At 40.8% G+C, this 26,293-nt stretch overlaps 1 protein-coding gene, 1 long non-coding RNA gene and 1 other non-coding gene across 5 annotated transcripts in view; 2 read left to right on the forward strand and 1 right to left on the reverse strand.

Annotated features, from left to right (window-relative positions):
* Positions 1-20,466, forward strand: LOC116756329. Its single transcript, XR_004350629.1, has 4 exons — positions 1-400; positions 10,572-10,709; positions 11,921-12,099; positions 20,085-20,466. It is a non-coding gene; the product is annotated as an uncharacterized LOC116756329 (long non-coding RNA).
* TRNAR-UCU lies at positions 302-386 on the forward strand. Its single transcript is given in 2 exon segments — positions 302-338; positions 351-386. It is a non-coding gene; the product is annotated as a tRNA-Arg (tRNA).
* The window catches only part of DNTTIP2 (deoxynucleotidyltransferase terminal interacting protein 2), a 15,191-nt gene continuing 3,210 nt past the window's right edge, over positions 14,313-26,293 (reverse strand). For 2 of the 3 annotated variants that reach the window (XM_032636599.1, XM_032636609.1), the window contains exons 3-7: positions 24,812-24,950; positions 21,880-21,975; positions 20,657-20,821; positions 18,601-18,710; positions 14,950-16,575 (exon numbers count right to left, since the gene is read on the reverse strand). In XM_032636599.1, the coding sequence (XP_032492490.1) occupies positions 16,482-16,575; positions 18,601-18,710; positions 20,657-20,821; positions 21,880-21,975; positions 24,812-24,950 (604 nt within the window). In that variant the 3' untranslated portion in view covers positions 14,950-16,481. Of the gene's footprint in view, positions 16,576-18,600; positions 18,711-20,656; positions 20,822-21,879; positions 21,976-24,811; positions 24,951-26,293 lie in introns of all 3 variants that reach the window. The other variant, XM_032636588.1, reaches the window with a different exon arrangement.

Consider the following 26,293-nt stretch of genomic DNA (forward strand, 5'->3'; position numbering starts at 1 on the left):
GCGCGGGCGTGATTTGTCCTGCGCGGCCAGGTACGGCGGTGCCCAGGGCGGGCCGGAGACGGGGCTGCGGCTGTCCTCAGACGCACCAGCCGGCACCCGGCGGACTCGCGCCCGCCCTTCGCTTGCAAGACTCGCCGGTTTCGTTAAGAGGCGGTCTCCGGGTGAGGACGGGCGCTTGCGGCCGGTGTCTGTCAGTGCCCTGGCCTCTGAGATACAGACCGACGGCTAAAGGGGCGGTGGGAAGGGCGCGGGGCCGTTGCCTCTGGCTTAACAGAGCAGATGCGCAAAGAGTCCAACAGGTGGCTCCGTGGCGCAATGGATAGCGCATTGGACTTCTAGAGGCTGAAGGCATTCAAAGGTTCCGGGTTCGAGTCCCGGCGGAGTCGCAGTTTTTCCCCCAGTACGTAATTTATTTTCTACACTTGTCATTTCTCTCATTTTCCTAAAGGGTTGAACTGGCCTCGCATCGTCTGCCCACTGCCTTCGGCTTCTGCAGCTCTTTCACCTCTAGCCGCTCGCACCTCTAGTCTCTCCTTCCCTCTGCTTCCCTGGCTCAGTGGCTCTTGGGCCTGGACCCTGCAGACTCCGGAGCCGGATCCGGGAACTGGGAAGAGCGGCCTGGGCGGCGGCGAAGCGAAGCCTCGCGGTTTCAGCCTGAGCAGAGCGCGGGGGAGGCCCGGGTCTAGGGTGTTTTGGGAGACCTGACCCCAGGCCCCGGGGGTACGCCCCTCGCCAGGAGCGCGCGCGTGGCTGCTAGGGAGGGGTGAGCAAAGGACGAGGAAACGCGCCCACACAGTGAGCTGCCCCCCCAGCCCAGAAGGCTTACGAATTGACATGTACTTGAATCCCCAGTGGGATCCTGTCACAAATGCAGATTTCTGGGCGTCACTCTCATTCAGTCGATCAAGGTGGGGCCCAGGAATCTGACTTTCGAATAAGAACGCCCTCTCCCCTTTCCACGATTCCGGTGCAAAGAGACCCGAGGTCCACTCTGCTTGTCAGCTGCTCTAGGCAGGGATGACTATCTTGTACTTCTTCTCCTGACAGTTCATAGCTTTGCACGAGGTTAGGTTTCCACCTCGCTAAAGGCGAATGAATGAATGAATGAAATTTTAAAAACCCATTGTAACAAACAATTCATGCAAAAAATACAAAATCCAAAATTGTCAGAAAAGGTACAGGGAAAAGTAAACATCCTTGTTCTTCCTATATCCCAGCCTTTCAATTCTCTATAAGCCATCAGTGAAAATGGTTTCTTGGCAGTATTTTCAGATTTATTTTATGCACATGTCAGCATTTCTATATCTATTCTCTTTCTTTATGTTTGTTGATGTTACTGATATAGGTGATATAGCATTACGATTGGTAGTATATTATGCTTGCTAGTTCACTTATTAATACAATAGAGCTGCCTTGTTCCATTGTACCTAATGATTTAATAGTCCCCAATAGTTGGTCATTTAAGTGTCCAGTATTTTCCTGTTACAAACAATGTTTCAGTGAACATCCTTATTCTTACATCATTGTACACAAGTGCAAACGTATCTGTAGGATAGATTCCTAGGAAGTTGAATTGCTGTGTCAAAGGTTTATTTGTGCATTCTTTGATAGATACTGCCAAATTGCTCTCATAGGGATTGCATCCATTTTACCCTCACTAACAATGATAAAAGTGGCATTTCAAATTAGTGTAGAAGAGGAAGAATGTTCATTATCAGTGGTTCTGGGACAAAATTCCCACTTCACTCCTTTTACAAAAGTATATTCCGGATGAAGAAAATACAGGTTTAAAAATAAAACCAGGAAAAGCACTAAAATAAAACGTGATGAAGTTATTTAATAAACTGAGTGCGATATAACCCCAAACCTAGAAGAATTTAAAAAATTGATAAATACAAATATATGAATTTCTCTAAGACAAAAAATAAAGTACCATAAACAAAATCAAAAGACAAACTGGGAAAGAATAATTACCATACATATCACAAAAAAAGGGCTGGTTTCCTTAAAATGTAAATAACTCCTACAAACCAGTAAGAAAACGACCAACGATGCAATAGAAAAATGACCAAACTCAAGAACAGATAAATTACAAAAAAGAAATACAAATTATTCTATGTATAAAAAGATGCTCACCTTCATTCATAACAAGACATGGATTGAAACTACAACTAGAAACCATCTTTCAGCTGTTTCATAACATGTAGGGTATGTTGTTGGTGAGATTTACATTTAATTTTCTTCTGTAAATGCAGCATTGTTTAAAATGGCCTCCGGAATTCCCTGGCAATCCAGTGGTTGGGACACCACGCTTTCACTGCCCGGGTTTGATCCCTGGTCAGGGAACTAAGATCCTACAAGATCCCTGCACGGTGGGTAAAAAAAAAAAAATTTTTTTAATAGAATGGCCTCAAGCTGGAAATAACCTACCTGTCCATCAATAATGAACTGTTTGAAGAAAGTATGGTAGAGCCTTGTAATTGAATTGAATACAACGCAGACCTTTAAAAAATGAGGAAGATCCATATATACTGCTATGGAAAAATAACCAAGATTATATGAAAAAAATTGATACGTAAATGAGTACTTAATATTCTTTTTATGTTAAGTAATGCTAATAATAATAGTAGTAATAATGTATATTAGCATGACTGTGTGTGCAGAGAAAATTTCTGGAAGGATATATGTACGGTTAACAGTGCTGGGGCAGGAGGGACAGTGGTATGAAGGGTTGGGGGTCTTTTTACTGATTGCCTGTTTGTAATGTTTGAGTCGTTTTCATAATAAGCCTATCTTATCCTTGTAATAAGTTAATTTTAAAAAGATAGAGCAAAAGAATTCCTAAGCTAATGAGGAAGGAATAAAAAGCATTTGGTGCCTGTTCTTAAGTTCACTTTCTAGTAGTCAGCCCTGATACTGCTTATCCATTAAAGATTTTCTGAATTTGATTTAACAAACATTTATTAACTCCTTATGTTCTGCTCTGTGCTGGATCTCAGCCATAAATACACCCTTTAGGAGCTCCTCCTACTAAGCATAGAGAAATATGTCAACAAGATATCTCTTTACAAGGTGATTCCAGCAGGGACCATGTCCTGAAGGTCTTGTACACCATGTTAAGGAGTGTGGACTTCGCCCTAAAGGCAATAGGAAACCATTGCCTAGCTTTTTTCTTTTTTAAAGTTTCTTTTTTTTTAGATGTTGGGGGTAGGAGTTTATTAATTAATTTATTTTTGCTGTGTTGGGTCTTTGTTTCTGTGCGAGGGCTTTCTCTAGTTGTGGCAAGTGGGGGCGACTCTTCATCGCGGTGTGCGGGCCTCTCACTATCGCAGCCTCTCTTGTTGCGGAGCACAGGCTCCAGATGTGCAGGCTCAGTAGTTGTGGCTCACGGGCCTAGTTGCCCCGCAGCATGTGGGATCCTCCCAGACCAGGGCTTGAACCCGTGTCCCCTGCATTAGCAGGCAGATTCTCAACCGCTGCGCCACCAAGGAAGCCCCACCTTTTTTCTTTTTAATTTTTAATTTTTCTTATAGAAGTATAGTTGAGTTACCATGTGTCAGGTGTCTGGCAAATTGATTCAGTTATACATATACATTCTTTTTCAGATTATTTTCCAATATAGATTATTACAAGATACTGAGTATAGTTCCCTGTGCTATACAGCAGGTCCTTGTTGTTTATCTATTTCATATATAGTAATCTGTGTCTATTAATCCCAAATTTCCCTCCCCCCCTTTCCCCTTTGGTAACCATAAGTTCGTTTTCTTTAGTTGTGAGTCTATTTCTGTTTTGTAAATAAGTTCATTTGTATCATTTTTTAAGATTCCACATATAAGTGATATCATATGATATTTGTCTTTCTCTGACTTCACTTAGTATGGTAATCTCTAGGTCCATCCATGTTGCTGCAAATGGCATTATTTTTTATGGCTGAGTAATATTCCATTATATATATATGGAATATATAATATTAATATAATATATAATATTCCCTGGTGGTCCAGTGGATAAGACTCCACACTCCCAATGCAGGTGGCCTGGGTTCGATCCCTGGTCAGGGAACTAGATCCTGCATGCATGCTGCAACTAAGAAGTCCGCATGCCACAGCTAAGAAGCCCGCATGCCACAACTAAAAAGCCTGCATGCCACAACTAAAAGATCCCACATGCCACAATGAAGATCCCGCGTGCCACAGCTAAGACCCGGTGCAGCCAAAATAAATTAAAAAATAAATATATTTTTTAAATTCTATACATACACACACACACACCCCCCCATCTTCTTTACCCATTCTTCCATTGGTGGACATTTAGATTGTGTCCATGTCTTGGCTATTATAAATAATGCTGCTGTGAACATCAGGGTGCATGTATCTTTTTGAGTTAGAGTTTTCTCCAAATATATGCCCAGGAATGGGATTGCTGGATCATATGGTAACTCTATTTTTAGTTTTTTAAAAAACCTCCATACTGTTGTCCATAGTGGCTGTGCCAATTTACATTCCTGCTAACAGTGTAGGAGGGTTCCTTTTTCTTCACACCCTCTCCAGCATTTATTATTTGTAGACTTTTTAATGATGGCCGTAATGACTGGTGTGAGGTGATACCTCATTGTAGTTTTGATTTGCATTTCACTAATAATTAGTGATGTTGAGCATCTTTTCATGTGACTGTTGGCCCTCTGTATGTCCTCTTTGGAGAAATGCCTGTTTAGGTCTTCTGCCCATTTTTTTTATTGGGTTGTTTTTTAGATATTAAGCTGTATGAGCTGTTTGTATATTATGGAAGTTAATCCCTTGTTGGTAGCGTCGTTTGCAAATATCTTCTCCCAGTCCGTAAGTTGTCTTTTTGTTTTGTCTATGGTTTCCTTTGCTGTGCAAAAGCTTTTAAGTTTAATTTTGCCCCATTTGTTTATTTTTGTTTTTATTTCCATTACTCTAGGGAACAGGTCCAAAAAAATATTGCTGCGATTTATGTCAAAGAGTATCCTTCCTATGTTTTCCTCTAGGAGTTTTATAGTATCCAGTCTTACATTTAGGTCTTTAATCCATTTTGAGTTTATTTTTTATATGGTGTTAGAGAATACTCTAATTTCATTCTTATACATGTAGCTGTCCCCTTTTTCCCAGCACCATTAATTGAAGAGACTGTCTTTTCTTCATAGATTATTCTTGACTGCTTTGTCATAGATTAATTTTGACCATAGTGTGTGGGTTTATTTCTGGGATTTCTATCCTGTTCTGTTGATCTAGGTGTCTGTTTCTGTGCCAGTATCATACTGTTTTGATGACTGTAGCTTTGTACTATAGTCTGAAGTCAGGGAGCATGATTCCTCCAGCTCTGTTCTTTCTCGGGATTATTTTGGCTATTATTATTTTTGGGGTCTTTTGTGTTTCCTACAAATTAAAAATTTTTTTGTTCCAGGTCTGTGAAAAATACCATTGGTAATTTGGGATTGTGTTGAGTCTGTAGATTGCCTTGGGTAGTATGTTCATTTTAACAGTATTGATTCTTATAATCCAAGAACATGGTATATCTTTCCAGCTGTTTGTGTGGTCTTCAATTTTTTCCATCAGTGTCTTATAGTTTTCGGAGTGCAGGTCTTTTGACTCCTTAGATAGGTTTGACTCCTTAGATATCACTTATATGTGGAATCTTAAAAAATGATACAAATGGGGCTTCCCTGATGGCGCAGTGGTTGAGAGTCCGCCTACCGATGAAGGGAACACGGGTTTGTGCCCCAGTCTGGGAAGATCCCACATGCCGCGGAGTGGCTGGGCCTGTGAGCCATGGCCGCTGGGCCTGCGCATCCGGAGCCTGTGCTCCGCGATGGGAGAGGCCACAACAGTGAGAGGCCCGTGTACCGCAAAAAAAAAAAAAAAATGATACAAATGAACTTATTTACAAAACAGATACCTAGGCATCTTATTCTTTTTTTTTAATTTTTTTTTATTTTTATGGCTGTGTCGGGTCTTAGTTGTGGCACGCAGGATCTTTGTTAAGGCATGCAGGATCTTTTGTTGCAGCATGCGGGCTCTTCATTGCAGTGCGTGGTCTTCTCTCTAGTTGTGGTGTGCGGGTTTTGTCTTCTCTAGTTGTGGCATGTGGGCTCCAGAGTGCATGGGCTCTGAAGTTTATGGCACACGGGCTCTCTAGTTGAGGCGCACGAGCTCAGTAGTTGTAGCACATGGGCATAGTTGCCCCACAGCATGTGGGATCTTAGTTCCCCAACCACGGATTGAACCCATGTCCCCTGCATTGGAAGGCAGATTCTTTACCATTGGACCACTAGGGAAGTCCCTCTTATTCTTTTTGATGTGATGGTAAATGGGATTGTTTCCTTAATTCTTCATTCTGATACTTCGTTGTTAGTGTATAGAAATGCAGCAGGTTTCTGTATATTAATTGTGTATCCTGCAACTTTACTGAATTCATTGATGAGCTCTAGTCATTTTCTGGCACCTTTAGGATTCTCTATGTATAGTATCATGTCATCTGCAAACAGTGACAATTTTACTTCTTCCTTTCCAATTTGGATTCCTTTTATTTCCTTTTTTTCTCTGGTCGCTTGTCTAGGACTTCCAAAACTATGTTGAATAAAAGTGGCGAGAGTGGGCATCCTTGTCTTGTTACTGATCTTGGAGGGAATGCTTTCAGCTTTTTATCATTGAGTATGATGTTAGCTGTGGGTTTGGATGTGTGTTCTGTATCAGCCCTCTGTCCACATTGTGGATTCCAGGCTGGAATAGCACAAGACGGGAGGCTCTACAACCAGTTCAGGGCAGTTAAGGTCATCTAGGTAAGAAAATTATGAGGGCTGGAACTAGGGAGGTGTTTGGGGAGTGTGATAAGTATACAAATTGGAGAGAGATTAAAGGAGTCCAAATTGATGGGACTTGATGAATTAAGGGATATATAGAGGAGAGAAAGGGAACAGTCAGAAAAGACTCCCATTTCTAATTAGGGCAGATGAGTGGATGCTGAAACAGTCACAAAGGAGACAGAAGGAGAGAGAAGTGGGTTTTTGGGAAAACTAAGTTCATATTTCTATGTGTTGAGCCTGAGGTCTCTGTGGAACATCCTGGAGAAGATGTACAGTTGGCGGTTGATATTCAATGCCGAGGACATGGCAAGCTCTCAATAAATATTTATTGAATGAAAGAACTAAAGGAAAGTAAATATGTAGGGAGAGAGGAAAGGAAAAGAAGAGAAGGTCTGCAGCTGAGGAGACTGGTCTAGGCTTGAGATTTAAAATTTATTCACCTACAGATGGCACTTTAAGCTCTGGACACAGGTGAGATTGTGCAAGGAGAGTATAGATCGAGTAAGGAGAGATGAAGGTTGAAGACAGAAACCCAGAGCACAGACAGTTGAAGGATAGGCAAAGAATGAGTTCTTCAAAGAGAAAAAAAAGGGTAGCCAGAGAGGTAGGAAGAAAACCAGGAGAAGAAAGCATTATCTCCAAGAACTGATGGAGCAAGTTTCCTCTTCAGGAGAACGGAGTCAAGAGGAAAAGGAAGACATCTCACATTTTTGTAAACACCTGCTTTATGCCAGCAACTTTATTTAACCCTTGCCATTTAATTATCCCTCCAGTCCTAAGAAGTATGAATTATCCCTGTTTTATGGATGAGAAAGTTAGGGTGCGAAGATGTTATGGGGGTAAGGTGAGGATTGGCCTCGGCTTGATGGAAAAGTGCCTGCTCTTCTGAGGCAAGTAGGAAGAGGGCAGAGGAAAAAGCATGAAGGTGGAGAAGGGAAAATCATAGGTGTTCATGTTTGAGGACCTATTTCCTTTGTGCCCTCTTTCACTGCTCTACCTCACACACCCAGGATTCCAGGAAGGTAGTCACAAAGTGGGAGCTGCCCCAAAGGTGGAGACATTCCCATCTTGTTCCACCTGTACCCAGTACAGACTCTAAAGACCAGCGGCTAGGGGTGGTTTCATTCCAGCTTCCTCTTGGGCTTTGTACAGCCATCAGCATTTTTAAAATATTCTACAACTTCATCCACCTTCTATTCTATTCTATATATATATATATATATATATATATTTTTTTTTTTTTTTTTTGGAGTACTGGCTTTGTGCAAGGAACTATATTGGAAAGAAATACAAAGTTGAGTAAGAGTGCATTTTCTTACAGCGTTCGTCCTAGTGAGGGAAGGGGGCCATGGATTGGTGATTCCATTAATTAGGGTTGGTTTTGCTATGAGTGACAGGAAACCAAAGTAACAGTGGATTTGGCGAGATAGAGGTTCCTTTTTTTTTTTTTTAATAAATTTATTTATTTTTGGCTGCATTGGTTCTTTGTTGCTGTGTGCAGGCTTTCTCTAGTTCCAGCAGGGGGGGCTACTCTTCGTTGCGGTGCACGGGCTTCTCATTGCAGAGCACGGGCTCTAGGTGCGCGGGCTTCAGTAGTTGTGGCACGTGAGCTTAGTTGCTCTGCGGCATGTGGGATCTTCCCGGACCAGGGCTCGAATCCGTGTACCCTGCACTGGCAGGCGGATTCCTAACCACTGCGCCACCAGGGGAGTCCAAGATAGAGGTTTCTTTGTCACGTGAAAGTCCAGGGAATGGCAGCTGCTTGATCATGAGACCCAGGCTCCTTATTCTTCCATCTTCAAAATACAGGTTCCACCTCATGGTCCAAGATGATTGCTCCTGCCCCTGCCATCAGGTCAGCATACTAGTTAGTGGGGAGAAGATAAAGGGACAGAGCCCCATTCCAAGCTCACCCTTCTTTGAAGGACACCTCCCAGAAGTTGTACATACCACATTCACTCACATCCCATGGAAAGGTGGGAATCTTAGCTTTTTTTTCTTTTTCCCCAAGGTGGACACAGTCCCAGCTAAAAACCATGTGTTCTGTAACTGTAGAAGAAAGGGGAAAAAGGCAGTTTCTGCTGTTGATGCTGAAATAGGCATGCAGATAGCTATAGTGCAAGGCTAAAATGAAAGTGTGACAGTTATACGCACTAGCTCTGCGACATGAGGCAGGTTATTTAACCTTTCTGTGCCTCGGTTTCTTCATTCATAAAACGATGAGGTTAATAGTAGCACCTACCTCTTAGGTTTACCTAAAGGTAAAACCTAAATCGTTACCTATGTGTGTAATATGTTTCATATGTACATACATACATAATGGTTACATAAAGTAAGTTGAAAGTCCTTAGAACAGTGCCTGGCACTTAAGTAAGTGCTATATAGTGTTTATTAAAAACAAAGTAAAAATAAGCACAAATGGAAATTTCAAGAATGTACATATCGGTGGGGAAAAATCTGAAAAAATATCTTATGAAGAAATGTAGAGTGTCAGCTCAGTGATGCCTGGGATGGTCTCATTCCTTCCCTGGGCACCGCCAGCACCTGGCACATTGCCTTGCACAGAGTAGATGCTCAAACTGCTGGTTTCTGAATGGGCTTGAAAGGTCAGTAGTATTTTGTTAGGTGAGTTGGAGGCAAGGAAAATATTTTAGGTGGAGCTACCCATATGAACAAAGATAAAAGGTGAAAACTCACTGTACCCAGCACAGTAGCTGGCATGCACAGCACTTGGTATATGTTGACTGACCACTCAATATCAACTAGTTTGGTTTGGCTGAAATCTGTCGGGTCTAGGCAGGAAGACACATCACTTTAGAGAATTTAATATGGGGAATTGTCACACAGGTGATGAAAGTGTAGGCAACCCAGATATTGCAATAGTAGGAAACCTCTATCACCCCTAGTGCCAGGGGGATAATGAGAGGAGACGGTGTTCCCAGAACCCAGAATCCTGGGGTATCCAATGGTGGGAGGTTGCCTGGTGGGAGGTGGGAGATGGCAGAGCTGCAACCCAACCCAAGGCAGAGAGGGAGAGAAATACCCTGACTTCTTGCTTCTCCTCCCCTTGTCTTAGGTCAGTGTCTCGCTGCAAAGTCATTTGGCATCTGGGAAATGTCATTTCCTGTAGTCGAGAGCAGAGCAGTGAGAGAAATAGGCAGATGACCCGCACAAATGAAGTTTGGAGCATGAGCGGGGGAGTGATGTGGTGTCATTTTAGTCTTGAATGTCAGATCTTGAATGTAGGGGTTTCCTCATGTTTTGTTAGGCAGAGGTAGGCCATAGAAGGTAAAAAAGCAGAAAGGCATCATTAAAACTGTTTTAGGAAGCCTTCCCCAATGGGGAAGATGGAGAACAGGGAATAGTAGCTTCCCTTTGAGTACCTGTCACGTGCTAGGCACGGTGCTAAGCACTGATTCATCTCAGAAAGATGATGTATCTGGTTCTGGATATGTTGAGTTTGAGATGACGTCACGATACATGTATGGGCGTATCACATAGAACAGGAACTGTGCATCTGGAGCAGGGGTGTAGAAGTGTAAGGATGGAGACTTTGGAGCCTTCCACGGAGAGGTGAGAGCAATGCAGAAGGAGAGGGAGGACAAGACATTCAAGTTAGACAGTATAGCGGAAGAAGATAAGAGGGTAGGCATTATGGGGGACCAACGAGCAGTGGGCAGAGTAAGAAAACCAGTGAAGGGAAAAAGAATAAAGGGATAGGAGAAGCTGAAAGTTCATCTTCTTGCAGGAGCAAAGGGAAGCTGGAGCTTCAAGAAGGAGAGTAAGGAGTGTCAAATAACATTTCCTCGCCAGAAGAGATGAAGACAGAGGGAAAAGCTATTGAATATAGCAGCTGGATGCATGGAGGAATCGTTTCTCTAGACAGGTGAGGTCACAGAAGGAAAAGTGGGCGTTTCCTTGGCTGGGAGTGGCAGGTGAGAGTATCAGAAAAAGAAAGAAGAAAGAACAAGACTAGTGGCACATACAAAGACATGTCTGACCAACGGATCCAGATTGATTAGGGAGGAAAATGTATCTTAATGGGGGTGGAGGATTGGGAGAACGAGAGGGGCTGAAATACTTGAGATCATGAGTTTACAGTCTTTGGAGGTGGGGCCCAGGCATCAGTACTTCTGGAGCCACCTCGAATAATTCCAAAGTGCATTCAAGGTTGGGTTAGAGGGAACTGGAGGGAAGGCTAACAGGATAACAGATTGGGGTAGTCAGAGTTCAGTATCTTGGCCAGTTTCAAGTAAGTCCATGATGGTGACTGCCTGAGGTGGAGTGAAATTGAGGGTAACTGGAATTGATGAGATTGAGCTTGAAGGAAATGCAGGCTCGTCTTGATTCAAATGCCTTCGGCTAAATCGGGACAATGATTTCCACTAAAGGAAAAACCCAGAGTCAACCCTGAAGGACTACAGTCAGGTAAAATACGTGAAAAGCGTTTAAGTTGTGATTCATCCAGCAGTCACCAAAGCACAGGTAGAGGCACTGAGCCAGTTGTTGTGTATCTTTTCATCTCACTTTATTTGACATCCACTCCCTCCTGGCAGGTGAGGGCAGCTGACAGTTGAAGGTGGGTAAAGTGGCAGATTTGGCTAGAAGGGCAGATGTTACAGATAAATCGGCCAAGGTTTTGATGAGCTTCACATTACAGAATTAAGCCATGACATGTTATCATTGTCTCATAGCCAGCCGTTTTGGTGTGTGTGTGTACACATATATAAAAATGGGAAAAAAATAGGTCTACCTGATAATGCCAAGATATAGAAAACTTTTATTAACTACAATGTGTACCTTGTTTTTGTTCTCTTTAGTACGCTACTCCTGTGAACTTCCCTGGGTTATGGGGGTGGAGTAGATGGAGGAGGGAGGGGCTGAACAAAACTTCACATACATTTTTTTTCATATAGATGACTGCGTGCACATATTTCTTTCCTACCATTTAAAAAGGTTGAGGAACACCGCTCAAAGTCATTTATAGTATCCCTCACTGCATATGAGAGCTAAAATTCATATGGTAATTGGGTTAAATCTAACCATAGTTTTCATATCCATATTTCATTTTTCTTCCCTTAATGAACAAAACCTCAGAACTTCAATACATTGGATGGGGTTTGAGGTCAGGATTTTGGTGCCTGAAACCTACCAGTTCCTGCTTTGCAATTCTGCCAAGGAGGTTGTCATCATAAGGAAGATGAGCCAATGGAAAAGAGAGTATACCACTCATGGAACAGCTTTAGAGGAGCAACCCTGACCACAGGATTTCTCAGGTAAGCCGAGATTGAATGACATGTTCCTATCATCCCCTGCCATTCACAGAGAAAGCCTGGCTCAAGAAGGCCCCATGTCTAATTTCCCACCTCGTTTGGAAGAGAGGATGAGAGGCCTGCCCTCTAATAGGGCAAAAGTGACTGACTGCAGATCGTTTCTGACCTCTTAATACAGCAACTTCGTTCATTTGTAAAACCACAGCTCAGTGAGTATCCTGGGCTCACTTCAATCTGGTTAGCAACTCCTCTTCCCTCAGGAGGGGTGACTAGGAAGGAGGCAGGTGGGGAAGAGCAGGACTTCCTAAACACTATGCAGTGCCAAAGTGTGTGGGTCATGTTTTGGCTTTATAGCAATTTCTAAGCTATACTACCATTAAACTGAAGATAAATTTCCGTTGTCATCATGCTTTTAAAAGAAAATGTTACAAGGTGTCAGGCATGTCAGGGAATGTCTTAGGCCTTCCAGATCTGCTCAGCAGCCCGCTGAATACCACTGAGCGACCTCATTCAATACCATGTAGAGCAAAAATCACCTAGCTAAGCCCTGGCCGACTGAATCATGAGATACAATAAAACAGTGGTTGTTCTGAATCACTGAGTCTTGGGGCAATTCTATGCAGTGATAATTGGAATGAACATACATCATCCACCACCCATCACCTGAACCTAAAATAGTTTTGCCTTTTTCACAGTTGGTGTTCAGTATTTATTGATAACCATTTCCCTTTCAGAACCTCCTCCACTGTTATCTAAAAATTCACATTTCATAGTTTGAGACATTCCAGTTCTTTGATAAAACACTGATCTGCTTAAGACATTTAATTGCAGGTCATGCTACTGACCCTGCTTCTGGGAAGCTATTAGAAATTGAAAGCATTCATTCTTCACTTAAGTTGTGTAACAATGAGACCTGAATTTTACATTCTAGTCAGATGCTTGGGGAGTTCATAAATCATTTTGTTTCAATCCTAACTGAACGCTTTCAGTAAGATGTTGTAGGTGGTTATTCTGAGCAGTAGTTGTCATTGCCTGAGGTATTGAACTGAATGAGCATCTGCACATATTCCAGAAGTGGTACTGAACATTTTTTTCATGTGATGTTTTCTTATAATTTGCTATTTCTGAGAGTGGGACCCCTTGAATTTATCCCAGTTGCTCAAAGTTTCATTAAGTGTTTCTATACAGCCTTTCTTCCTTTTAAAACCCTGCCATTTATCCTCTGGACAGCCAAGCATGGCCTGTAGTCTGACATCCTTGTTATGAGACCCATGCGACATTTCTTCAGGTCTTAAAAATAGGTCTAATGGTGTTTCTCTAAAGCAGCTGTTTTGTTTTTATATTATGGCAGAACACTGAACACAGAGCTGATTTTTGTGTTAGATGCCAGGAAGCTCAGAGCTTGCCTTCATCAACTGTTAGTTTTCTAACTTCTTCCATCTTCATTTTCCTTTCCCTAATTTCCTCACTTTAGAAAATAAAAAACAAACTAGCTTTGTAGGCTTTTTTTTAAAATAAGATGTCTTAAAAGCATTTCAGAAATCTTTCAAGACCTTAAGGTATTCTGAAGGCCCTCCTTTCATTAGCACACTACATCAGCACTTTGTACACTTTACAATGCTTTTCAGTTGAGAAGTCCATGTACTTCTGATAGTCATTAAGCCTTAAAATAGTTCCAGTAAGTGAACTGAGTTTAGTGACACAAGCCAAAGTCACTAAAACTTTTTCTCAACAGTTGCTTTGCTTAAAAAAAACAAGACAAATACATACATTATTCAAGTATAGATTTTTGTAGAAGGCTGGGAGCACTAAGAGACTTCGTTCTGACCTTTACCTAGTTATATATATATATATATATATATATATATATATATATATATATTTTTTTTTTTTTTTTTTGGCAGTACGCGGGCCTCTCACTGTTGCGGCCTCTCCCGTTGCGGAGCACAGGCTCCAGAGGCGCAGGCTCAGCGGCCATGGCTCACGGGCCCAGCCGCTCCGCAGCATGTGGGATCTTCCCGGACCGGGGCACAAACCCGCGTCCCCTGCATCGGCAGGCGGACTCTCAACTACTGCGCCACCAGGGAAGCCCATATTTTGGTACTCAGTTTTGAAGATTTAAAATAAATTTGTGAAGAGCACATTTGAGATGAAGTTACTATGCATCTTACCAGTTTTAATTCCTTAAAGTAAATGTTAATAGAGATCACTTTAAATGACTTTTAGCTGAAGCATTTATTTCACTGAATAAGGTATTTTACATTCGTTGATAACTCTCTACTCTGTTCCAAGTTACTTATGTGGCTTACAAAAATACATATGATTAAAAAAAAAGAATCAATGGAGACAAAAAAAGAGCGTGTTAAAATGTAACTATAGTACATTTGACCCTTGAACAACGCAGGCTTGAACTGGGCAGGTTCACTATACACAGATTTTTTTCCCAATAAATCCATACTGAAGTACTGATATTACATGATCTGCAAGCAGTTGGTTCTCAGATGCAGAACTGTGGATACAGAGGGCCTACTGTTAAGGTTTCTGACTTTCAGCTGCATGGGGTTCAGTGCCCCTAACCCCCGTGTTGTTCAAGAGTCAACTGTACTCAAAACACGTACTGAGAGCACCTCTAAGGTGGGTTAGTGAGAGCTGAACTTGGCGCTTAGGTTCGGTTCTCGTTCCTCATCACTGCCTTCCAATCCAGAGCTCTAATGCTGCTCTGTGTGGGAAGGATTAGTTCTCCAATCTTGCTTTCCCTGTAAAATGCACTATAACGTACCAAACATTTGTCATAACTGCAGTTCTGAAGTATCAAATAATTCAACCTATTCTAGCATTCACGTCAGAAACCAGCATGAAAGTCATGAATAAAGTTGACACACACCTTGAGCCTGAGAAAAAACTGCGTAAGTCCTCAACTGCGCCGAGAAACACCATACAAAAGGACTGACAGCTTTGACTGTTCTTATAGCATAGTAGCATGAGCTGAAGAAACGTTCTACTAACAATGTCTCCTTCTGGAAGAATGTGTAACGGGTAAATTATTTCTTGTTTTTATATTTAATTCTCTCATAGCAGGTCCTTATTTTACCCAGAAGGCAAAACTTAATATTCTTGGAATAAAAGCTTTTCTATAAGAGGATAGAGATGTTTCACTAACTCCACCTATGAATGTTGTTGTTTTACTACTAGGCTGCTTATGATCCCAAGCAGTAAACACAAAATAGGAGATTTCTTATTTACTGAAATCCCAAGAAAGCAGTATGCTACAAAACAGACGTCCCGTGAATAACGACATGAAGGAAGCAATAACCCACCAGGAAGCATGAACAGAAATGGCCAACACTTCTTGGGTGTCGTGAGTTGCTTTAGCCAGGATGCATATTTCTGCCACTGGAGATAAGATAGGCTGGGCCACTTTACCTCCTGGCCAAATTAAAATTATATTAATACTATTTCACTGGAACACAATATTGAATCTGGAGAAAATCTATCTTTCCTCCTGTTTCAGTTGCTAAAGAAGGAAAATAGCTCTCCTGCTTCTACCTTTAACCCAGACTTCCCAAGTAGTCTATTTTTTAAGTCCTTTTTATAGCTTCATTTAGTTCTTTGGTCATATACTAACATACACATGCTCCAAGAACACTTTTTTTTCTTTTGGCGGTACGCGGGCCTCTCACTGTTGTGGCCTCTCCCGTTGCAGAGCACAAGCTCCAGACGCGCAGGCTCAGCGGCCATGGCTCACGGGCCCAGCCGCTCCGCGGCATGTGGGATCTTCCCAGATCAGGGCACGAACCCATGTCCCCTGCATAGGCAGGCAGACTCTCAACCACTGTGCCACCAGGGAAGCCCCAAGAACACTTTTAACATTTCTTTGGTTTCAACTGTGACTGTCACACTGGCAACAAGATCTCTGTATCCCAGCTTCACCAATTTTCTGGACTTGAATGTGCAACTGACAAAAGGGCACCATCTCCCCCCTACACACACCTCTCTACATAATAATTACAATATTGCTCACGTATGTTTGATCATATTACTTTAAAATTTTTGAATGTTAGCAAACTTTATATTTTTTAAATGTTTTAAATTTTCTTTAAATAACCAAATGTTGAAAACTTTACAAAAATGTTAAATGACTGAGGTTACTTTCCTTTTTTTCCTCCTCAAAGGGTCTAAGCATGAGTGGATCCTTTGGAGACACCCCTATTTTTATCCCAAGGGGCATGTGATTAATCCTCTCTAAAATCAACTTTTTCCAAAGAGAAATCCCTATATATAAATAGGGCCAGGCTATGTTAATTTGTTTGATGGTTGTGTCAGTTTTCAAAATATCTTTAGTAATAAAGGGGAGATGTAAAATTTTGTGATTTGCTTGGTGAATCTTAATTGCGAAACTTCTTCTTCTTTCGAAACTTCTTTCCTGCTGCATTTGCTGCCTTTTCAGCCATAATCTCTGAGTACTTCCTTCGGTTATATCTAAAAAGAAAAACCAAACCTTTAAGTTCTAAAGTATGACACAACAAACATTAGAAGTTAATGTAACCTTTTGGTGGGAGAGGGGGGTGGCGGCGGGGAAGCACTTCTAAATTTCATGGTTTTTTTTTTTTTTGTATTTTCACTATCTATTCATCACATCTGCACTAAGTTCCACCATGTGTAAGAAGCCATACTAGGTGTTGCGGACAGAGCAGTGAACCAGCCAGCCATAGTAGTCCCTACCCTCAGAGCTTGCAGTCTAGTAAGAAAAAAACGGCAACGGTACAGGAAGACTTTTGAAAACTTTCAGCCATTGGAGACCCATGCTGTAATTTCTAAGACTGCCATCATGAAGATTACAAAATATAGGTCAATTTTAAGTAAGCAAAGACTCAATCACCTTGTACCACACACCTCTGTGGGGAAGGAAACAGACATGCTTGAGAGATAGGAAAATGGGAGGGACTCTGACAGTTTGAACATGGGACTGAAGGGAGAAGAGGTATTAGGACTTGGCCCTAATGGACAGAGGGTGATGCCGTTTGGTCATGAGATACAGAACACTGGGAGAGGACCAGAATGTACAGGGAGGATGAGGTCAGTAGACCTCAAGTTAGCTCTTAGAGGGGCCTGTGAGATACCCATTAGATATTCCTGAGGCAGTAGCTGGTTATGGGCTCTGGACTCAGGAGAGATCTAGACTAGAAATACACATTTGAAAGTCAACAGTATATAGATTAATACAACTCTGTGGGGATGAGATTTCCAAAGAGAGAGAAGTGAGAAAAGAGCATTGCTTGTTTCTAAAAATTTCACCATAAACCAGACTCATTAAATAGTTTACGTAACACTCAAGTTAAACTTGTTTTCCATGTCTATATATTACACCAGTTTAAAAAACCTTGAAAAACATTTTCACTTTTGCTACTAAACGAATCTAGAAGTCTGGCAGAGGTTTCTATATGAGGTATGCTTTTAAATCTATACTATACACATACCTACTTCAAGGATATTTAAACATACTCAAATTGCCCCCATCTCAGGAAAAAAAAAATCCAACTCCATCCACTAGCTGTGACTCTCTCATCTTGCTCACAACCAAACTTCTTCAAAGATTTCTCCCGTATTTCTTCAGTTCACTCTCAAGTACCTTACAGTCTGCTTTCCTCCCCATCACTCCCCTGAAAACTCCTTCTGCCAAGGTTACTGTGACCTCCATGTACTAAATCCAAAGATTTTAGTTCTTACCTCAACTGAGCTCTCAGCAGCACTTATTACTGTTAGCCACTCCCTCCAGCTTATACCTGCCCGTAACTTGACTTGACTTCCCCCCCACCAATTTATTTATTTATTTGGCTGCGTTGGGTCTTCGTTGCTGCGCGCAGGCTTTCTCTAGTTGTGGCGAGCGGGGGCTGCTCTTCGTTGTGGTGTATGGGCTTCAGTAGTTGTGCCATGCGTAGTAGTTGTGGTGCACAGGCTTAGTTGCTCCGTGGCATGTGGGATCTTCCCAGACCAGGGATCGAACCCGTGTCCCCTGCACTGGCAGGCGGATTCTTAAGCACTGCGCCACCAGGGAAGTCCCTTTCCTTGACTTCTATGACACTGTGCTCTCCTGGTTTTCTTCATGCCTCCCTGGCTATTCTTTCCCAGTCTCCTTTGTGGGCTCATTCTCCTCTAGTCAGCCAAATACTTTCACGCTTCCCTCTGAAGCAGTGGTTCTAAGTTGGGAATGCTTATGCCCCACAGGGGCCACTTGAAACTGCTTGAAGACATTTTTGAGTGTCATGAATTGGGGGGGAGGGGAGTGCACTACTGGCATCTAGTGGATAGACACCAGGGAGGCTGTTAAAGATCCTACAATGTACAGGACAGTCCCCCCTAATAATTATTCCATCCAAAAAATATAATAGTGCTGCTGTTGAGAAACTCTGTGCTAAAGCATTTAAAAATTGTCTTGAATTTAAAGTTTATGCATATTCTAAGGGAAAGCACACATATTATAAAGTGAAACATAAATTCCTTTACCTTCTGAACTCAGAATCGGCCAGCAGTTCCTCCACAATAGTTCTCTTCCTTTGTTTCCTGGGAACTCGTGAATGGTAGAAGTCAGCTGGATTGTCAACAATGGTTCCAATCTATGAATGATTGATTGAAATAAGTCATGCAATACCTGAAGGCCAAGTATCTTTCATATCTCAGGGTAGCTAGCTCTAACAAAGTATATTTATAGAAAGTAACGGAAAACACAGCTTACAATTTACCAATATTAAAATTAGTTTTGCCGTTTCTTAAAGAAAAAAATCACTTATTCAATCTGCACTGGGTCCTACTAATGACATTTCTTCATTAGAGTTTACAGTAAAACCAAAATTCCTTTTATATAAGTGCTAGCCAGTAAATTCTTGATGAATAGTCTAAATAGAGGAGGAAAAGTGGGACAGATAGTCTTTTGTTTTAGTTTTCCAATTTAACGGAATTGATACATACATTCTACTATATACCTATTTGATCTCCTAGGTTATCATAATTGCTGCCAACTTAGAACCTTCTTACTGACCACTCTGCATCTGTTCGTACGCTCAACCAAGTAAAATTTACAATGTCTACTATGTGCCAGGCACTGTGCTAGGTGTTAGGGAAACAAAGACAAAGGATATCTGGTCCCTGCCAGTGAGGGGGCCAGAGTCTTTTTAAAAAATTTTATTAATTTTAAAATAATTTTTTAAATTAATTAATTTTTTTTGGCTGCATTGGGTCTTCGTTGCTGCTTGTGGGCTTTCTCTAGTTGTGGCGAGCGGGGACTACTCTTCGTTGCGGCGCACAGGCTTCTCACTGCAGTGGCTTCTCTTGTTGCAGAGCACAGGCTTTAGGTGCGTGGGCTTCAGTAGTTGTGGCTCGCGGGCTCTATAGCACAGGCTCAGTAGTTGTGGCGCACAGGCTGAGTTGCTCCGTGGCATGTGGGATTTTCCCAGCCCAGGGCTTAAACCCATGTCCCCTGCACTGGCAGGCGGATTCTTAACCACTGCACCACCAGGGAAGCCCCCAGAGTCTCAAGGAAGATCCAAAGGTACGCAACTAAAAAATTAAAGCATAACCTAATATTATGCTGAACAAAACACTCTAGATGCTCTGAAAACTAAATGGCGAATTCTACCGAATGGAGGTAAAGAAGGCTTTACAAAGGATGACATTTTAGCTTGGATTTGTATGGGTAAAATTTCACCAAGCAAACATGGCAGAGCCAAACACTTGTAAAGTCAGAATGACTAGACCAGTCTGTGCATATCCTGAGAAGACTGAGTAGCTGAGTGTGTTGGAGCTTAAGAGGAGACTATGTGACCAAAAAAGGGGTAGTGAGCTGGTTTGGGTGCACATGGTGAAGGGCTACATTAAAGGGTATAGATATAAACTCTATCCTATAGGTTATAAGAATCACTGAAGGTACCATTGAATATCTTGATTATCATTGAGCAGAGGTGTGTCATAAAACAGATTGCTATTTTTTAAAGGAAAGATGACTGCCTACAATGTAGAGGATGGACCAAAAGGGAGAGCAGACCTGGAGGCAAAGGACTATTACAGTAATCTATGAGTGACAAGAAAGGTAGCCAAGAAGAACGAAATGAACTTGAGAGCTACCAGAGGGTGAATCAATTGGACTTTCATCTGAAAACACTTTGGAAACCAACTTTTAACTTGTTTTCTGAATAAAGAACCTTGAAAAAAAGAAGAGTTTGGTGTACATGAGTCCCTCTTTCCTGCCCCATCCTGCAAGGAGTCTTGCTCTTAGGCTAATAATACTCATATATGGTACACCCATCTTGTAAGTTTCATAATTTTTAGAGAAGAAATTATGAAAAGCTAGTTACCGTTTGGAAACCTAGTTACCATCTGGAACACCATCTTTCTATATGGAAAGCCATTACAAGCTGGTGGCTGTCTGAACTGGGTTCTGGCCATTATTATACGGCCCAAGCAGATGTGCTCTGTAAATATTCATTTAAGAGTAAACAAATCACTATAGTGCTTTCCAAACTAAAATCCTCAGAACATCACTACCATTATTCTGTTTGCTTCATACCTGGAAGTACTTGGGGAAGCCATCTCTATCATTTTTCTTGTAAAACCTTTTTGGGTCCATGCTAGCTCTCATCTTCAGTGCTTTGAGATCATTTTTCAGTTCATCTGTCAGTTCTGGAGCTTTCATACCAAACCAGCCATCACCTGCTGTTTTTTGTCGCTCTTGCTGAAATTCAAATTTCAGAAACAATTAGAAAATTCTAATTTTAATAAGCAGTGTATAAACTGTACCTCACTCCCCCTAAAATTATAAAGAAAATTTCATGAAAAACAAATAAGGTTACTTTACAGGAATGTATATATTAGTCTCCAGATTCACCTTTCATAAAATGATTAGATCACAAAAAGTGATTTCTCTGATAAATTAGGCACAGCACTGTCAGTTTCTTAAATGAGGGCTCCTTAAAATTTACTTTGTATCTTAGTAAGAACTGCTGACTTGTTGGGAGAGTAACCCATAGCTTCAATTTTTATTGTCTAGAATACCCTACACAAGATGTAATGTATAAAAAACATTTTTACTTCTGAAGCTTTTATGTAAACATTAACACTTTTACTGAGTCACCGAGTTGTCTCAGAAAGTTACTCACTCCAGCAAGTCCAGAAATTTCTATTATTTCTAAAATTCAAAAACTTTCTATTTTTTGAAAACTCCTAGCAAGTTATTTACTTAATTTCATTTTTTGTTCATTCACCCAACAAATATTGGAGTGTTTACCATGTGCCAGGGTGCTCTGGTCATATTAGTGACATTACTGGAGCACCATCCTCAAATTTCCTCTTAAGCTCTCTCAATAATTTCTTTATCCTTATTAGGTGAAATGGAAGTAGTCTCCTGTATTTTACTAAACAAAATACCTTCTATGCTTTCAGTTGGCAGACTAAATAGGCCAGTGTTTTGAATGGTTACATTCAGTTCCCTATAAAAGCCCACAACAGAGCTCCCAGCCTTCTGTGAACAGTATCTATAAGCCAAGAGGTGTGGTGTGGACAGTGACCTCATATGCTGGCTGCCACTGTTTTTAAGGATGGTAAAAAAGAGCTTTCACTTTGTGAAAATATATATGAAACGTTGTTTATGGAACCATATTTTACGGGCTCTTAGATATCTGTAACAATTTTCTTTGGAAACGTATATATTTTAATTGTACAGCCATGTTAGATAAACTGAACATATATAGTCAAACACATTAAACATTCTAAATAATGAGTCACCGTACTCACTCTGCGTTTTTTCTGAAGTTTATACTTTGATTCACTATATGGTGGGACACAGTAGTTTTTTTCAAAATCAGGAGTAATGACTGCTTTCTGCAAAAGCTGCAAAAATATTAAACTGTTTTTAAAATGTCAGAATGTAATTATTGTTTCACCATTATTGCCTTATAAAGGAAACCTCTCCCATACTGAAGACTACTCCAGATATATTAACCTTCTATATGGACAAACATACTACTGCAAAGTTGCTCTTGTCCTTAAATTTGTAAATTATATCAAAATAAAAATGCTTTAGAAGACAAACTGAAGGGTTTAGGCAATCTATAAAATCAATATTCATCTCAAATTTCTTTTTCTAATCTGAATCTGCACACACCAGATATACGTTAATGTGTCTACTTGCATTTCATTGGTTTGCAACCAGCCACCTGTACCAACCAACTGGAAACGGAAGACAATAGGAACAATGCCGTAGAGTTCTTGAACTCCCTGGAAAAAAACCTGACTAGGCTTTAATAAGTTCTTCGATGCTGGTAAAACAGCTTTCTGTGATCTGAGGAGACCAGCTAGACTACTGATAAGAAACAGCAGTATAGATTTGGATTAAACAACATATGCTTTTTATGGTATACCAATGAAATTATGCCATCGAGCAAATCTGCTTTTGGCAACCCAACAATATATCAAAGATGCTCTTTCAATGTCAATTCATACAAAGATCAACTTCATTCTTTTTAACAGCTGTTATGCATAATTTTTCTTCTTGATATTTAGTTTAGTAAGTCTCCATTACATTTTCCATGAAACATTGTAAACACCATCTCTGCACACTTGTGATTATTTCTGTAAAACAGATTCCAAAATGTGTCATTTAAATTTTGATAGGGACTACTAAATTGCCTTGCATCCAAGTAGTATAAACACCTACCAAGAGTTAATCAGTACCATTTTCTTTACATAGCCAACACAGGAGATTATCCTTTTGTGTTTTGTCAGTGGTACTTCATGAATGTTTCCATTTGCTGTTGATCAACTTTTTGTGTATTTATTAGCTATGTATTGTAATATAAGTCTTCTTCTGTGGTATGCCTGTATTTTGGGGGGGGTTATTTTTCATTTTTATACAGGGTTGTGTTCTTATTAATTTGTAGAAATGTATTTTGTATCTTGGTATTAACCTGTGGTCTTTTACTTGTCTTTAAGGTGTTTTTATTTGCCCAAGTTTTAAAATTTTAAGTAGTCAGATCTGTTAATCTTTTCCTAAAGAAAGATTCTGCATTTGTTGTTACTTGCCTAGGGTGATTAAATACTGTCTTAATACTGTGTATGTGACTGAAAGGAACCTGAGGGCTATTAGTCATTTCCCCAGTATAAGAACTAAAGACAGCTGCTCCTTAACCCTCAAAACAGTTCACAGGAATACAGCAAATATTAATTTGGTCAATAACATTTGAAATTATCAATTTAGAAGTCAATTATCAATTCAGAAATCCTCAATTCAGGTTCAGGACTAGAAGTTGCTGGGTAGCACAGTAGCAGTCTAGACTTTCCTATCAGAGAAGAGAGCATGACATTTATTTAATAGATTATTAAGAGCTGGTTGTGTGTCAAGTACTATAGTAGGGTTTAGACTGGTTCTCAACTGAGAGCAACTGGCAATATCTGAAGACATTTTGAGGTGGGGGGACGGTGCACTGGTAGAGATGGATGCTACTGGCACCTATGGGGTAGCGGCCAGGGATGCTGCTAAAAAATATCCTACAAGGCACAGGACATTTTCCCACAACAAAGAATTATCCAGTCCAGGAATAAAAGACAGTAAAAAAAAAACAATGAATACCACATGATCAATAATCACTTAGATCTATACTGGGTGTTGCAGAAGCAGGGAGGAGGTAGGGGGAAGGACTAGGGTCAAAGAATGCTTCCTAAAGGTTGTGATTTATAATCTCTGCATTGGCCTGGGAAGGACCAGGGTGTGTTCAGGGAACTATAGGAATTTTCAATGGTAAGAACACAGCAGGTGGACAGTCAGAGCTAGAGGAACAGAGGCACCTTGAATGCTCTGAGGAACTACTACAGGACTTAAACAGAATATCATGGTCAGATTTGTATTTTTAGAAAAAGAAATCTAGCAAGACCATGGAGGATGGCTTGAAGAAGAGTAAGGAGGCCACTACAATAGCCTAGATGAAAAACACAACAGATGTCACTAGTCAGTGACAGTGGGGTGGAAAGGAGGGGGCAGAGTAGAAAGTATGTAACAAGCACCGTCCCCCAGGCTTAGTTGTTGAGTGCAAAAGGGAAACAGATTTTCCTTTGCAAAAGGAGGAACTGGTTTAGGTAGGGAAGAGAAGGGCAATTAGTGAAGTCAAGTGCCTGAGCACATCTGAATGAACAAACAACAGGCACCTGGATTTAAAGACCTGGGTAGGCTGCAAGGCTAGAAAATACTGATACTAAAGATTTGTAAGTCATTCAAGGTGACAGCTGAAACTGAGGGTTTGGATGAGGTTACCTAACCTGTAACTTCTTTCTGAAAATATATGTACAATTTTATGTCTATGCGCACATGTGCTTTTTTTCTTGGTGGGGTTAGTGGGCACTCGCAGCTTTCAGATTTTCAACACAGTCCAAAGCAGTTAAGAACTAAAAGTATAGCAAGAAAAGAAAAAACACAACCCTTGGGATCATAACTGGTGATTGCAAGAAGAGTAACACTGATCCTATATCACTCTAGTTTTCAAGCCTCATCTTCTATAGCTGGGACTTTATAATAAAAAAGAAGAAATGATTGTCCTGGAAAGAGGGAAAAAAGAAGCACAGTAGGCTAATGTGGTTGCACTGTAGGAAAATTAGTCTCTTACCAAGGACTAATCATTTCTAGAAGTGACTGGTTAGTTCTATGAAAACCAATGGGATGCTTTGTGCAACTTACCTCATTTTTCTTTTTCTCCTTGATCTGTGTTAGGGTTCTCTTGTTCAACTGTAGCTTGTCTGCATTGACATTAATATACAAACCACCCAGCTGCTTAATACTCAGACCAGGATCTATGCTGCTGCTAGTCAACTTCAGACTGAAAGAGAAATGATCACTTTTAAGTGATTAAGAAATGATCTTTAGATCATTTAGTAATTCAAAATGGAAACAATTGAGACTGTATTTTTATTTAGAAGAAAATTATGGGATGAATAATGAATTAAGCCTTTTGGAAGCACCTCAAAATTTATTCCCTAGTTTCTCTTAGAAGAGGATTAAGGCCATATTACATGACAACAGACTTCATAAAGGGATTTTATAAAGAAAGAATTACAGAAAAGAGGAGGAAATACATCTGGCAATTTGCTCAACTTCACGTATACGTAGTAAGTTAATATACGTCCACATACTTCCATCTCCAAAGCCAGTGAGAAAGACAGGGTCTTCTACTCCGAACTTCTAAGTTATCCAAATTTGGAAAGTTTTTCTGGGTAATTTAAGGGCATTTAGTAGTGCCTCTAAATCAGTGAGTTTTAAACAATGAGCATTCGTACTTTCCACTGGAGCTTTAAAAAAAATATAACTGTCAAACCCTGGATCCACCAAATCAATCTTCTGCAGTTGGCTTGGGCTCCTGCTATATTTATGTAATAAAAATTTCTACTTTATATTACTGAAGAGTCCTTTTTATAAACAAGTACACTTGGACTTACAGTCAGTTTCTTTCCTAATTATTCATATAAACTGAGCAGTTGAAAGTTTTGATAATCAACCTCTACTGGAAAGTGAAATCATTCAATTGTAGTGCCTTGGCAGTGATTCTCAACCCTGAGTGTACATTACAATTATCCTGGGGAGGAGGTGTGGCTTTTAAAAAATAAGTACACCTGAGACTAGCCTCAGCGAGTTCACTGGTTTACAGTGAAGACTAGGCATGTTAATGGATAGTTCCTTACCAAGGATACCTGTATTTCCAGTGGATACACTGCCACCAAGGGCCTGTGCCTAGGAAAAACAAATTTGAAAAACAAACAAAAAAGAAACTAAAGAAATAGCCCCCAAAGAGTGCTTTTCAATGGGTGGTAGATGGGATTATAGGTTATTGTTTCCCTCTATTTTTCAATTTCTCTACAATCAACATGTAGAAAAAGCCAAGTTACCTCCCTTCCCTTTTATATGTTGCTCTTAATAATCGTGCAAGAAAACCTTAACAGATGATTTTTTTTTTTTTTCTTTTTGTGGTATGGGGCCCTCTCACTGTTGTGGCCTCTCCCGTTGCGTAGCACAGGCTCCAGAGGCTCAGGCTCAGCAGCCATGGCTCACGGGCCCAGCCGCTCCGCGGCATGTGGGATCTTCCCGGAGCGGGGCACGAACCCGCGTCCCCCACATCGGCAGGCGGACTCTCAACCACTGCGCCACCAGGGAAGCCCCAGATGATTT

The sequence above is a fragment of the Phocoena sinus genome, chromosome 1 (assembly GCF_008692025.1).
Source record: "Phocoena sinus isolate mPhoSin1 chromosome 1, mPhoSin1.pri, whole genome shotgun sequence".
Lineage (NCBI taxonomy): Eukaryota > Metazoa > Chordata > Mammalia > Artiodactyla > Phocoenidae > Phocoena > Phocoena sinus.